This window comes from Entelurus aequoreus, linkage group LG01 (genome assembly GCF_033978785.1).
Source record: "Entelurus aequoreus isolate RoL-2023_Sb linkage group LG01, RoL_Eaeq_v1.1, whole genome shotgun sequence".
Lineage (NCBI taxonomy): Eukaryota > Metazoa > Chordata > Actinopteri > Syngnathiformes > Syngnathidae > Entelurus > Entelurus aequoreus.
The window spans coordinates 39,682,772-39,697,526 of NC_084731.1; the positions used below are offsets into that span (position 1 = coordinate 39,682,772).

The 14,755-nt window shown below is 39.5% G+C and overlaps 1 protein-coding gene across 3 annotated transcripts in view; it reads left to right on the plus strand.

Moving 5' to 3' along the window:
- LOC133651933 (rho guanine nucleotide exchange factor 4-like) overlaps positions 1-14,755 on the plus strand; it is a 100,247-nt gene that overhangs the window by 74,393 nt on the left and 11,099 nt on the right. For all 3 annotated transcript variants that reach the window (XM_062050191.1, XM_062050199.1, XM_062050209.1), the window contains 3 exons: positions 6,389-6,621; positions 8,275-8,404; positions 8,517-8,648. In XM_062050191.1, the coding sequence (XP_061906175.1) occupies positions 6,389-6,621; positions 8,275-8,404; positions 8,517-8,648 (495 nt within the window). The remainder of the gene's footprint in view (positions 1-6,388; positions 6,622-8,274; positions 8,405-8,516; positions 8,649-14,755) is intronic.

The following is a 14,755-nucleotide window of genomic DNA, read 5'->3' on the forward strand; positions in this document are numbered from 1 at the left end:
GGCGCCGCTAGGGATTTTGGGCCCCATGAAAAGAATCTTTACAGGGCCCCCTGTATTATAATTTCATCATCATTAGGGGCCTCTCTGGGCCCCCTTCCATCATGGGCCCCTAGAATCCGTCTCCTTTACCCCCCCTTTTCGGCGCCCCTGACCTCATCCACAATCTGTGTCTCTAAAGGTGGAGGCGGAACTGCTAGCTTCCGAAAGCGACTTATCCTCGCGAGGCAGTAGTGTCCAGAATTTTTTTTCAGAGGGGGCAACTAGCTTGTTACTTCCTATCCAGATTCCAAACAGACCGCAACTCTCTAAAGTCCACATTTCCAATAGAATTTCGGCGGTTTATTTGTTGTCGAATCTCCTCGCAAAAACCGAACCGCTCCTGAAGTGGTCATGTTATACAGTCGGGCAGCGAGGCTTCTGACGTCATAATTTTCAGCTCCTCCCCTCCATGAAGCAAGCCTCGACACACGCGTCGCGGAAGCGCCCCCTCCATTACTGGACACACAACTAGAAGGCTCGACACATGTTGTGACATCACATCACCAGATTATGCACACAGGATATGTGTGCAGCTGTCCTACGACGTCGGTATATGCTTCAAATCGTTCCCCCTCTGAGTGGAGTGGCATCTATTGGATTCTTGAGATGGCACGTGCCAACCCAGGCCACCCAAAACGTTGAAAGAGCTGTATTGGACCAAAAATACAAAAAACAAATCTGTCTGGAGCCGCAAAAAATGAAAAGCCGTATATAAGTGTTATAATGAAGGCAACACATGATGTAAGTGTCTATATTAGTTACAATAGCCTACTATCAAAATGACTTTAAAAGTCTTATACAAGTGTTAAAATGAAGGCAACACATGACTTAAGTGTCTATATTAGCTATGATAGCCTACTATCTAAATGTGTCGCAGGCTGAAGCAAAATCTTTGTTGACAGAAATGTTGAAATTTAATATTTATTATTACACATTACACATTTTTACAACATTGGAAAACATTAGTAAATCAGAGGCTACTCAGAAGGTGAGATAACTCCTGGAAATTAGTGGCTTTTAATGGCCAAAGGTATAAATGCATGTGTCCAAGTTAAGGCTGTCTTCTTTAAATAGATTTATTACAATCTTTGGCAAGCTGGGTAATGTTTGCTGTGGTCTGGAACAACATGGCACACAAACAGCAGCCAATATTACATACAGATAATGTGTCATGAGACATGCGAAACTAAATTATATACAAAGAGAATAAAACTAAAGGATATTAAATTAGCTCAAATATACCTACAAATTAGGCATAATGATGCAATACGGTATGTACATACAGCTAGCCTAAATAGCATGTTAGCATTGATCAGCTTGCAGTCATGCACTGACCAAATATGCCTGATTAGCACTCCAACAAGTCAATAACATCAACAAAGCTCACCTTTGTGCATTCACGCACAGCATAAAACATTTGGTGGACAAAATGAGACAAAGAAGGAGTGGAGGATTCTACATGTAAACAAACCGTTACGTCACAGTCCACTTTATGGTGAGTTCAACAACCGCCGAAATTAGTAGGACAAAACGATGTTCACCAAATACTCTCATCAGTGAAGCATACACACAAACATATTAAACAGTGGGCTTTCCAACAATTGGGAAGGTTTGTGTCATGTTTGTCCTTAAACAAAAAACATACTAAAACAAAAAAAATGTTTTCCCCCCATCTTTTTCCATTTTCAATCCTTTTTTAAAAATGTTCCAGGGAGCCACTAGGCGGCACTAAAGAGCCGCATATGGCTCAAGAGCCGCGGGTTGCTGACCCCCACTCTAGACATACCTCTACTGTGAGGTAACATCATTTAGGATGAAAGAAGGTGATTGCAAATGGTGGAAATATTTGGGCTTTAAACCGAATGAGCAAGATTAACCTATCTTTTTTGCCAACAGGGGCAAAAAAGAAAATCACTCTACCCAGTTTTCCCAAATGGGTAAAAATCTGCACTGTAAAATGTTTATTTATTGAAATTAAATTTTTGCTAAAACAGATTGAGAGTCAATTTTATTTGTATTTATTTATTTTGGATAATCAAAAGTTATTTCAATTAAAATGGTAAAAAAAATACTAATGAGAAGTCAAAGTTTATTGCATCAGAATAGAATACTTGCATTATTGTTATTATTATATATTATGATTAAATTAGTGTTTATTGGTCTAAAAAATTATGCTGACAATAATATCATTTATCAGCAATAATTTGTGGGACAATAACATGTGTTATCGGCCCAGGCATACTTGACGTAATGTGAGTGAAATGCTGTCATCGTGAGAAGGAACAATTGTCTGCAGAAATCCTGTTTTGGGGGACATGTGCACTTCCTCACAAACACTCAGGCCCCGTTCACACTAAGCCGGATTAGGTCATCCAGGGTAAATCACACCTAACCTTATCCGTATCCACACACAACAATGTCACCGTTTAAGACCCCGCCCCCTCCGTCCACCAGCTAACTATTGGATTATTTAGCTGGAAGCTAACTAATCCGGGCTGTTAATAGAAATATTTATATTTCTAGCTATAAATAACATCCACGAGAAATTCCAATCTTGTTTCAAAACATCTCACAGCACTGAAACGGCACTCCTGAGAGTGCAAAACGATCTGCTTCTGGCCGCTGACTCTGGTAGTCCTGTGATCCTGATGCTCCTGGACCTCACAGCTGCCTTCGACACGGTGGATCACAGGATCCTACTGTCACGACTGAAGCAGTACGTGGGCATCTCAGGTGTGGCCCTAAGCTGGTTTCAGTCCTACCTAACTGACCGGAGTTTCTCCGTGCAGCTAGGAGACTTTCTCTCCTCGGTGGCCACCCTTACCTGTGGTGTTCCTCAAGGGTCAATCCTAGGTCCCATACTCTTCCTACTGTATATACTACCTTTAGGTGAAATCCTGGTCAAGCACAATGTCTCATTCCATTGTTATGCCGATGATGTTCAGATCTACTTACCTCTTAAGGCCACAGGACAGGCCGCACTTCAGCCACTGCTTGACTGTCTGACTGACATTAAAGCATGGATGAGTGCTAACTTCCTCAACCTTAATGAGAGCAAGACCGAGATCATCATCTTCGGCGAAACATCTCCAGTCTCGTTTGTCAGTGCTCTAGGTCCCTTGGGTGAAAACATCCGGTCCTCCGTGAGAAATCTCGGAGTGATCTTCGATAGTGCCTTCAAATTCACCAAACAGGTCAGCTCAGTGGTTAGTACCAGCTTTTACCATCTCAGAACCCTAGCAAAGACCAAGGCCTATCTCTCCCAGAGCGACCTGGAGACTGCTATCCACGCCTTCATCACACACCGGCTAGACAACAACAACAACTCACTGTACACTGGCATTGATCAGGCATCACTCCGCCGTTTGCAGCTTGTGCAAAACGCGGCTGTCCGTCTCCTCACCAGCACCAAAAAACGCGAGCACACCACCCCAGTCCTGGCCTCACTCCACTGGCTCCCTGTCCATCACCGCATTGATTTTAAATTACTTTTAATTGTTTTTAAATCCCTAAATGGTCTGGCCCCAAATACCTGACCGAGCTTCTGCATCATCATACCTCGTCTAGAGCCCTAAGGTCAGCTGACCAAATGCTGTTGGCGGTCCCCAGATCCAGGCTAAAGACCAGAGGGGACAGAGCCTTTTCCGTTGCCGCCCCTAAGCTCTGGAACAGCCTTCCCCTCCACATTAGGTCAGCCCAGAGCCTGGGGGTCTTCAAAACCCTTCTTAAGACCTACCTCTTCTCGCTGGCCTTTGACCTGAGCTGAGTCCGCCCATTAGGCCACCATTTCTAGTCCCCCCCAACCCCTTCGCTTTAGTTTTATTTTTCAATTTGTCGCACTTGTATTATTTTTATTTAGCAAATGTTTACTTTTTATTCGACCCCTTTTACCATATCTTATTCAGCTCATTCATTGTTTATGTTCGTTTGTTTTTTGTTTTTGTTTGTTTTTTTTTGCTCTATGCTTTTTTAACCTGTAAAGCACTTTGGTTCAATTTAAAAGTTGTCGTAAACGTGCTATATAAATAAAGTTGACTTGACTTGACTTGACTAGTACGCATGCGCGGAAAATGCGCAATCATAGTCACCTCCAGTGTTGCTTTGTGTGCAAGTTCTTAAATGTAACTTATCTGAACAATATCCAGTGTTGTGGTATTTCCATTAACTGGAATCCAGTGTGCTGTGGGGCCCTATTGTAGTGAATCACACCTGAGACATCATAAATTAATAACATTTTATTAGACACGTAAACAATGTGACAAAGAACATTTTACGTCAATCAAACTAGGGATCTAGATATCTGGTCAGGACACACCTCACTCTCTTGCCTCCACCTTCATTGTCCATTCGTTTTTGGTGACTTTATATACTCTGGACCTAGACGTTGAGTCCGCGACATACATGGCGGATAGTAACTGATACAGTCTGCTTTGCCAGTCCAAATGCATTCGCCGTTTTCCGTAGTTAGTCTTCCCTCGACGGCCAGGTAATACAAAGCACACTTTTTTTATCACATCCACGGGAGCTTGCATTCTCGTTGACTCTCCTTTGACAAATGGACAAAGTTTTTCGCTAAGTAGAAACACAGCTGACTTGGCCGGACATTGGAAAGTTCTCTTGTCGTCTGAGAAGTGTTGTATCCCAAATAGCTACAATAACTTTCTCTTAAGGTATTCATGTGTGATTTCCACAAGCGTCTGCACATGTAGAAGAAGGAGAAACACGGGCATGTCTGGATGACTCGCCTCCATATTTCCAGTGGTTAGCTCCGAGCTTTATTACGAAGCTGGCTATGGCACGTTCTTTCTGATGTCACTTTCTGTGTGGGGCGCGGTCTTTCTGGCGTCACTTCCTCTCCGAACTCACTTTGTAAACGATCAATGAGTCCATACAAAGCTTAGTGCCGGAGAATCAAGAATTACACGGCTGACTTACCCGTGTAAAAATTTGTCCGAGGAGGGGGACCTTAAACGCTGGTTTAGTGTGGCTGAAACGGGGCTTAGGCTAAATAATTATCCGTTTAAGGGGTTAAACTACTTAGTGTAGACATGGCGTAATGAAGATTTGTGAGGGATGTGAATCTTACAACTCACAATTCAATTAAATTCAAATTCTCGGGGTGACAATTCGGTTCAGAATCGATTCTTGATTCAACGAGATTTTCTATTCAAACCGATTGTTGCAATATATTATTTGGTGTATAAATGATAATGAAACATTTTCAAAACAGGTTACAAAAGCTCTTCTTGGCTGCTGACGTATATGCGCGGATAAAAATAGATTCTTAAAATTCAGAATCGAGATTCAGATGTGAATCTATATTTTCCAGCACCTCTACTAGTTGTCGTCCAAAAGCCACGTAAAAAGCACATAAAAAAAACTGTGCTAATGCCAATGTTAGCTAGCTGTTGATGTTGACGCTACCACCAAAGCCGGAGATTGTAGGGACCCCATGAGTTCATAAAAATGGGGTCCCACTTTTTTGTAACCGTTTTTAAAACAAATGATAAAAGTATGCATTATCCTGTTATATCTCACATTCTATATTGTGTTTTGAAAAAAGGTTGTCATAAAAGTTATTTAATTCATTAAAAAAAAACACAAAAAAAACACATTTTTATGCATGTGTAAATATATTCAATTATAAACATTCATTCACTTTCTTCTTTCCTTCATGGATCTAAACTTTACCACTGCCGGTATTTTTTTCTATATTTTTATTGTAATGTTTTCAGAATGTGTTTGTTCTGTTTTTGGCCAAAGTAAGACAAAGAAAACAACCTGAAGTTGTCTTTATTTTTTACTTTTAATGCCATGGTTTTAATAGTCCGGCCCGTGTGTACACCGATTTTCCTCCATGCGGCCTCTGAGCTAAAATTAGTTTGACACCCCTGGTATAGTTGGACGCCAGTGTTGGAATAATAACTGAAGCATCCTTGTTTGTGCTTTCAAGTATGTAAACTTAAAGCACATATTCTTACATTATTATTTTACTTTATTATTATAATTGGGCAAAATTGACCAATGATGCATCAACAGATGTAAGGATTTTTGCATTTCATTCAAGGGTCAGTACTTCCGGACCCATTTTTCAGTTCTGTTTTATTTTATAAGATACTTTCTTAAGAACCACAACAAAAATGGTATTGGTGGATTATTAAAATGTTTGGTATGCCGGGCTGTTAAAAACAACAATGTACACTGAACCGAACTGAAAATCTTAATAGAATCCGAACTGTGGATTCTGTGAACCGTTCCACCCCAAAGCACACACAATTCAGAGTAGTTGAAGTCTCCAAACACAGCATTGTGTTACTTCTAACTCCTCCTGCTTCTGTTTTGCATGCAGAAAACCCACTTCCAGATTTACTCGGAGTACTGCAACAATCATCCCAACGCCTGCATTCAGCTCTCTCTGCTCTTGAAGGCCAACAAGTATGTGTTCTTCTTTGAGGCCTGTCGACTTCTCCAGAAGATGATTGACATTTCTTTGGATGGATTTTTGCTGACACCTGTTCAGAAAATCTGCAAGTATCCTCTGCAGCTGGCTGAGCTGCTCAAATATACCAACCCGCAGCACAGGTACAGTAACTGTCCAAGTCTCCACATTCAGAACACCACATCATAGTTTGGATGGGACAGAAATTGCTTTAAACTCATAAAACTGGTTATACTTGTATAGCGCTTTTCTACCTTGAAGGTACTCAAAGCACTTTGACACTATTTCTACATTCACCCATTCACACACACATTCACACACTGATGGCGGGAGCTGCCATGCAAGGCCCTAACCACGACCCATCAGGAGCAAGAGTGAAGTGTCTTGCTCAAGGACACAACAGACGTGACTAGGTTGGCAGAAGATGGGGATCGAACCAGGAACCCTAAGGTTGCTGGCACGGCCACTCTACCGTTAAACTCATGCATGCACACTTGAACTACTCGATGATCTTCATTTTTTATTAAATTGAACAAAAATGTATATGATGTAATTCTCTTCTGGTAAATGCATGGAAGCACAGATTTAAGGAACACAGAGATTTTGTCGGTGCAGAGTGGAAAAATATTTTTGACCTTTCACGACTTCGGAAAATTTCATATCACTGTTTTTGTGATTAAAATTATTCTAGTTAATGCATTTTTAATATTTAGATCGTTTTATTTGCATTTGATGTCGACAATAAATGGTCAATCTAAATGTTAAATCAACATATTGAATCTAAATGTTCAATCTCAAAAAGTAAATGTTGAATCTGAATATAGATATTAAATGTGAATATAAATATTACATCTGAATATAAATGTTAAATCTAAATAACAAATCTAAATGTTAAATCTAAATCAAAATTTTAAATATTGTAAAATATAAATGTTGAATTAAATATAAATTGTTGAATCTAAATATTACATCTAAATGTTAATTGTAAATGTAAATGTTGCATCTATTGTTGAATCTAAATATTAAATCCAGCTGTTAAATATATATATAATTGTTAAAAATTACATCTAAATGTTAAATATAAATGTTAAACCTACATATAAAGTTAAAGTCACACACACTAGGTGTGGTGAAATTACCCTCTGCATTTGACCCATCCCCATGTTCACCCCCTGGGAGGTGAGGGGAGCAGTGAGCAGCAACGGTGGCCACGCTCGGGAATCATTTGGTGATTTAATTTCCAATTCCAACCCTTGATGCTGAGTGCCAAGCAGGGAGGTAATGTGTCCCATTTTTATAGTCTTTGGTATGACTCAGCCACGGTTTGAACTCACGACCTTCCAGTCTCGGGGCGGACACTCTAACCCCAAGGCCACTGAGCAGGTTGAGGCCATATATAAATGTTGAATCTAAATATTGAATCTATGGGATACATGTAAATGTTATTTATAAATGTTAAATCTAATTGTGAAATCTAAATGTTACATTTAGATTCAACATTCAGATTCACAAATTAAATTATATATGTGGGCTAAATAATAAAAATGTATCAGCTAGAAAATATGTTTTTGTCATCTACACTTATTTATACTTATGTGTATTTAAGCATCCCATTGCTTTGGATATGCTACCAAATATCCTTTTGCTCAGTTTCTTACTTTCCAAGTCACAATGAACATTACCTGATTTGTTTGATTACAATAATACGCACTGATTGTTTCATGAAATATTTCAGCTTCCAGTTAGATGTACGACAATCTACAGACACTAACTGTGTGCTGCTGTTTGATCATCAGGGAGTATAAAGATGTGGAGGCCGCCCTAAATGCCATGAAGAATGTGGCGAGTCTCATCAATGAGAGGAAACGGCGCCTTGAGAACATTGAGAAGATTGCCCAATGGCAGAGCTCCATAGAGGGTTGGCAGGTATGGACTTGAGGATGGCTTTCTTCAAATAGTATTAATATAGTATTAAATAGTATTATTTACAGTAATGAAGAGTAGCCCTTGTTTTATGTATTTGTGTGCATCTGTGCAGGGTGCAGATGTTCTAAGCAGGAGCTCTGATCTCATCTTCTCTGGAGAGTTGACTAAACTGTCTCATCCTCATGGCAGGAGCCAACAAAGGATTTTTTTCCTCTTTGACCATCAGATGGTGTATTGCAAAAAGGTTAGAGAAATTAACATTTAACACAAGTGTGTTTCATACGCTTGGACGGCGGGATGGCGTAATGTACTGTATTTTTCGGACTATAAGTCGCTCCGGAGTATAAGTCGCACCGGCCAAAAATGCACAATAATGAAGGAAAAAACATGATCGCACTGGAGTATAAGTCAAATTTTTTGGGGAAATTTATTTGATAAAACCCAACACCAAGAATAGACATTTGAAAGGCAATTTAAAATAAATAAAGAATAGTGAACAGGCTGAATAAGTGTACGTTATATGACGCATATATAACCAACTGAGAATGTGCCTGGTATGTTAAAGGCCTACTGAAATGATTTTTTTTAATTTAAACGGGGATAGCAGATCCATTCTATGTGTCATACTTGATAATTTCGCGATATTGCCATATTTTTGCTGAAAGGATTTAGTAGAGAACATCGACGATAAAGTTCGCAACTTTTGGTCGCTGATAAAAAAAAGCCTTGCCTGTACCGGAAGTAGCATGACGTCACAAGTTGAAAGGCTCCTCACATTTCCCCATTGTTTACACCAGCAGCTAGAGCGATTCGGACCGAGAAAGCGACGATTACCCCATTAATTTGAGCTAGGATGAAAGATTTGTGGATGAGGAACGTGAGAGTGAAGGACTAGAGTGCAATGCAGGACGCATCTTTTTTCACTCTGACCGTAACTTAGGTACAAGCTGGCTCATTGGATTCCACACTCTCTCCTTTTTCTATTGTGGATCACGGATTTGTATTTTAAACCACCTCGGATACTATATCCTCTTGAAAATGAGAGTCGAGAACGCGAAATGGACATTCACAGTGACTTTTATCTCCACGACAATACATTGGCAAAGCTCTTTAGCTACGGCGCTAACGTGATAGCATCGTGCTTAAATGCAGATAGAAACAGAAGATATAAACCCCTGACTGAAAGGATAGACAGAAAATCAACAATACTATTAAACCATGGACCTGTAAATACACGGTTAATGCTTTCCAGCTTGGCGAAGCTTAACAATGCTGTTGCTAACGACGCCATTGAAGCTAACTTAGCAACGGGACCTCACTGAGCTATGATAAAAACATTAGCTCTCCACCTACGCCAGCCAGCCCTCATCTGCTCATCAACACCCGTGCTCACCTGCGTTCCAGCGATCGATGGAAGGACGAAGGACTTCACCCGATCATCCGTGCGGTCGGCGGCTAGCGTCGGCGGCTAGCTTCGGATAGCGCGTCTGCTATCCAAGTCAAACTCCTCCTGGTTGGGTTGCTACAGCCAGCCGCTAATACACCGATCCCACCTACAACTTTCTTCTTTGCAGTCTTCATTGTTCATTAAACAAATTGCAAAAGATTCACCAACACAGATGTCCAGAATACTGTGGAATTTTGAGATGAAAACAGAGCTTTTTTGTATTGGATTTAATGGTGTCCGAATACTTCCGTTTAACTATTGACGTCACGCGCATACGTCATCATACATAGACGTTTTCAACCAGAAGTTTAGCAGGAAAATTAAAATTGCACTTTATAAGTTAACCCGCCGTATTGGCATGTGTTGCAATGTTAAGATTTCATCATTGATATATAAACTATCAGACTGCGTGGTCGGTAGTAGTGGGTTTCAGTAGGCCTTTAACGTAACATATTATGGTAAGAGTCATTCAAATAACTATAACATATAGAACATGCTATACGTTTACCAAACAATCTGTTACGTACGTGAGGGTTGGAAGGAGACAACACCACGAAGAGCTTAAGGTTACCAGGTTTATTGTAACCTTTGGTGATTGTGTGGGATGTGTATGCTACTCTAAGTGTTGGTTGCAGGATTAAGTGTAGAATTAACCATGTAAATAATGCAAGAGGATGTTGTACATGCGTGATGGATGAAAAGTTCGTCTGACCAAGAGGGTAGGCACAAGGGAGATCCAGGGACAGGCAGGTGGTCGAAGGCAGGCGGCAAGCAACAATGTCCAAGTCCAAAACGAGTGATCGAGGATTGAGGGAGGCAACTGCAAGGAGAACAAGGGACATCAGTCAACAAGACAAAAAGGGGCAAAAGACAAAAGCAAGGCGAGGACAACGAGAGGGAAGCCAGAGACGTAATGCTTACTACAAGAGTTAACGACGTTCCGGCGTAGGATCAGAGGAGTGACTGGATCTTATGCTGTCCTCTTGATTGCTGCCAGGTGCGCAGATGAAAGACAGCCTGCAGCTGCGGCGAAGTGTGGGCGCGGTGCATGCTGCCAGATAGAGTGTGGGAACCTGCTGCGGAAGAATCTTGGGTTCGCATCCGCGCCGTGACACAATCTGTCAATCCTAATCGCTAAATCCGATGAAATCTTATACGTCTAGTCTCTTACGTGAATGAGCTAAATAATATTATTTGATATTTTACGGTAATGTGTTAATAATTTCACACATAAGTCGCTTCTGAGTATAAATCATACCCCCGGCCAAACGATGAAAAAAACTGTGGTTTATAGTCTAAAAAATACGGTAGTTTGTTTTGACACCATTGAGCCATTATATTTCTCAGTCCCGCCAATTATCAATTCACAGATAAATTACTTTTTATAAGGAAATGTATGACATTGAAATTATATAATAATGTGGCAATAATGATTATTGGACCCCCAGCTGATGTTATGAGGTCACCCCTTACAAACAGTCCATATTTTTTGGTAGTTAAGGGTTTGTTTTAGTGAAAGAGACATTATGTCAGTTTAAGAATACAGTAAAAAAAAAAAAAAAGTCATAAATTAATGAGTATTTCATTCAGTGAAATAGTATCCATCCATCCATCCATTTCTACCGCTTATCCCTTTTCGGGATTTCAGGGGGTTCTGGAGCCTATCTCAGCTGCATTCGGGCGGACGGCGGGGTAAATAGTATGTCCACTGAAAAAGAAAGTTTATCCTGTAAAAACTAACAGTGCAACCATTTTCCTAATTTACAGTAAAGCCCTGTAAAAACAGCGACCATAGATTTAACGGGATAAAACAGCTCATTTTGGCCTATCAGTGTCATTTTCGCCAATGGTATTTGTCTCTAAGGAAGCTCAAACACAACAATAATGCAACTCTTTATTGCTTGAATGGCACGATCCTCCCACGCACCTTAGCGTCAGCCTTCTGGGTAATGTATATAAACATTTAATTTCTATGAGGTGGTTCGGGCATCTGGTCAGGATGCCACCCGAACTTCTCCCTAGGGAGGTGTTTCGGGCACGTCCGACCGGTAGGAGGCCACGGGGAAGACCCAGGACACGTTGGGAAGACTATGTCTCCCGGCTGGCCTGGGAACGCCTCGGGATCCCCTGGGAGGAGCTGGACAAAGTGGCTGGGGAGAGGGAAGTCTGGGCTTCACTGCTTAGGCTGCTGCCCCCGCGACCCGACCTCGGATAACCGGAAGAAGATGGATGGATGTATTTATTTATATATTTATTCAACATTTATTTATCCAGGCTAAGACAATTTAGAACAGATTTACATTTGCAATGTGCTGACCGAGCAAAAAGGCAGCATTTACATGTTAGAGATGTTGAAGTGTAATGATAATCTCTTCTCGGTCCTCATTTACCAACATAAATTAGCACTATAGATTGCTCTAAATCAGGGGTGTCGAACTCATTTTAGCTCAGGGGCCGCAGGGAAGAAAATCTGTGCACACTCGGGACAGAATATTAAAATCATGACACTTGTGATTTAGGACTATATAAGTAAACATTGATTGATTGATTGATTGATTGATTGATTGATGGCATTAAAACAAAAAAATAAAGACAACTTCAGATTTTTTTATTTGTCTTATTTTGGCCAAAAAGAGAACAAACACATTCTGAAAATATTACAATAAAAATATAGAAAAAAATACCGGCAGCGATGAAGTTTAGATCCATGAAGGAAGGAAGAAAGTGAATGAATGTTTACAACTGAATACATTTACATATGCATAACAATTAGTTTTCTTTTGTATTATTTTTTTAATGAAGTATGACAACCTTTTTCCAAAACACAATATAGGATACAGGATAATGCATACATTTATCATTTGTTTTCAAAACGCTCACAAAAAAGTGGGACTCCAAAAATTTACTGTGGGACCCCATTTTAATGACTTGATGGGGTCCCTGAGACCCCATTTTGAAAATTCCTAGCGCCAACACTGATGGAGTATTGGTGCGTGCAAAACAGCAGCAGGCGGCTGTGGCCCGCGGGCCCGTTCTAATACTGATCAAATATCCTCCCGTGGGCCTTGACTTTGACACATAGGCTCTAAACCAGGGGTCACCAGGTCGCCCGTAAGGACCAGATGAGTCGCCCGCGGGCCTGTTCTAAAAAAAAAAAAAAAAAATTTAATCTACATAGAAAAAACACAAGATACACTTTCAATCAGTGCATCAACCCAAACAACCTCCCCCATGCACACTCATCCACACCCACTCACACAAAAGGGGTTATTTCTTTCTGCTACCAATATTCTGGTTCCCACAACATAGACAACACATCTGCAAGGGACACAGTCCCTGAAGCACACATGATTGTATAGGCTGCTGGTCCACTAACATTTTCATTAATTACTATTTTTTATGTAATTATTTTTATATTGTTTTACTTTCTTTTTTGTCAAAGAAAATGTTTTTAATTTATTTATCTTATTTTATTTCATTTTTTACAAAAAGGGCCTTATCTTCAACAGACCAGGTTGTCAATGAAATTAGATTTGTTTAAAGGGTTTTTTAAACCAGGCCCAGTCCAGATAATGTCCAAGTCGGACTCAGCAACACACACCTTCATTCATGTACACAGAAAAAAATTAGGGAACACAACAGATTGCATATAATTTATGAACAAAATTACATTTTCAAAATAAGCATTTATGTACAGTCCAGATTATGTCCAGGTCACTCAAATTAGAGAACACAACAACAGATATCATATAATCTATAAACATAATTATACTTTCAAAACAAGCCTTTGAGGACTTCTCATCTTTTTTTTAATGTTTTTTGGCATCATTATCGTTTTCAACCATGTAACTTTCTAAAGTTAGAAAATACTGAATAAATGTTTTAAAGAAAGTAATACTAAGTGAATATCTGTTTTTGGCCTTAAAAATAAACATTTTACAGAGTACTATAATTAAATTGACTAAATCATGATTGTCAATGAACTCTCCTAAAATAACAGAAACCACATTAAGCTTCATAAACAAACCAATCCTTAAACACATTTTTTCAACTTCCACCCAAAACAAAGACACAATATGACAATACCAAAACAAATGCAGGGTGGATTCAGGCTCCTGACAACAAAATCGGCAATCATCTGACTCTGTCATATTCCATAATTTTAACATTTTCCCTGTGGGTAAGAAGTTATAAATAATTTTAATTTGAAAATAACGATTTTGCACATCGATAGTGGTTTTATAGATTAGTTTGAATATGGCATCCCATGGCAACGGGCAGTCAAAAAAGTCCTCCCATTTTCCATTTGTGTTGTATGAGGCAGCCTTCAAAGATTTATTTATTAAATAAAAATTATATATTTTTCTATTTATTTTACTTCCTTTTTGCCAACTAGAATTTCTTATTAGAGGTTTACAAACTAATAATTTAGTAGTTCCATAATTAATTATTTGTTTCCATCTTTTCCCAATTACTCCAGTTAGTTGATAAAATGAAAAGCTTGAGCAAGCATCACCATACATAGCTCTAAATTCATCATACTTCATAATTTTACCATTCTCATTGATAATATCATTGACAAAAATGATTCCTCTTTCAAACATATTTTTCCAAAAGAAAGGCTTTCCATCTATTACAATATTAGAGTTCATCCATATTAACTGCTGCAAAATATCGTCTCTTTTTTCTGGCACATAAAATTGAAAACACCACCATGAGTGGATTGTTTCCTTTATGAACCCCGCCATGTTTCCCAGCAGACTCTCTGGGAGGGGATCACTTGTAAAAAAGGATACAATTTCTTTTGATACAGTACATGTTTTTTGTCCAACAGGACATTTGTGTACCACTCAATGTTTAAATACATCTTTGGAACAATTGATGCTTTTAAAGACAGACACATA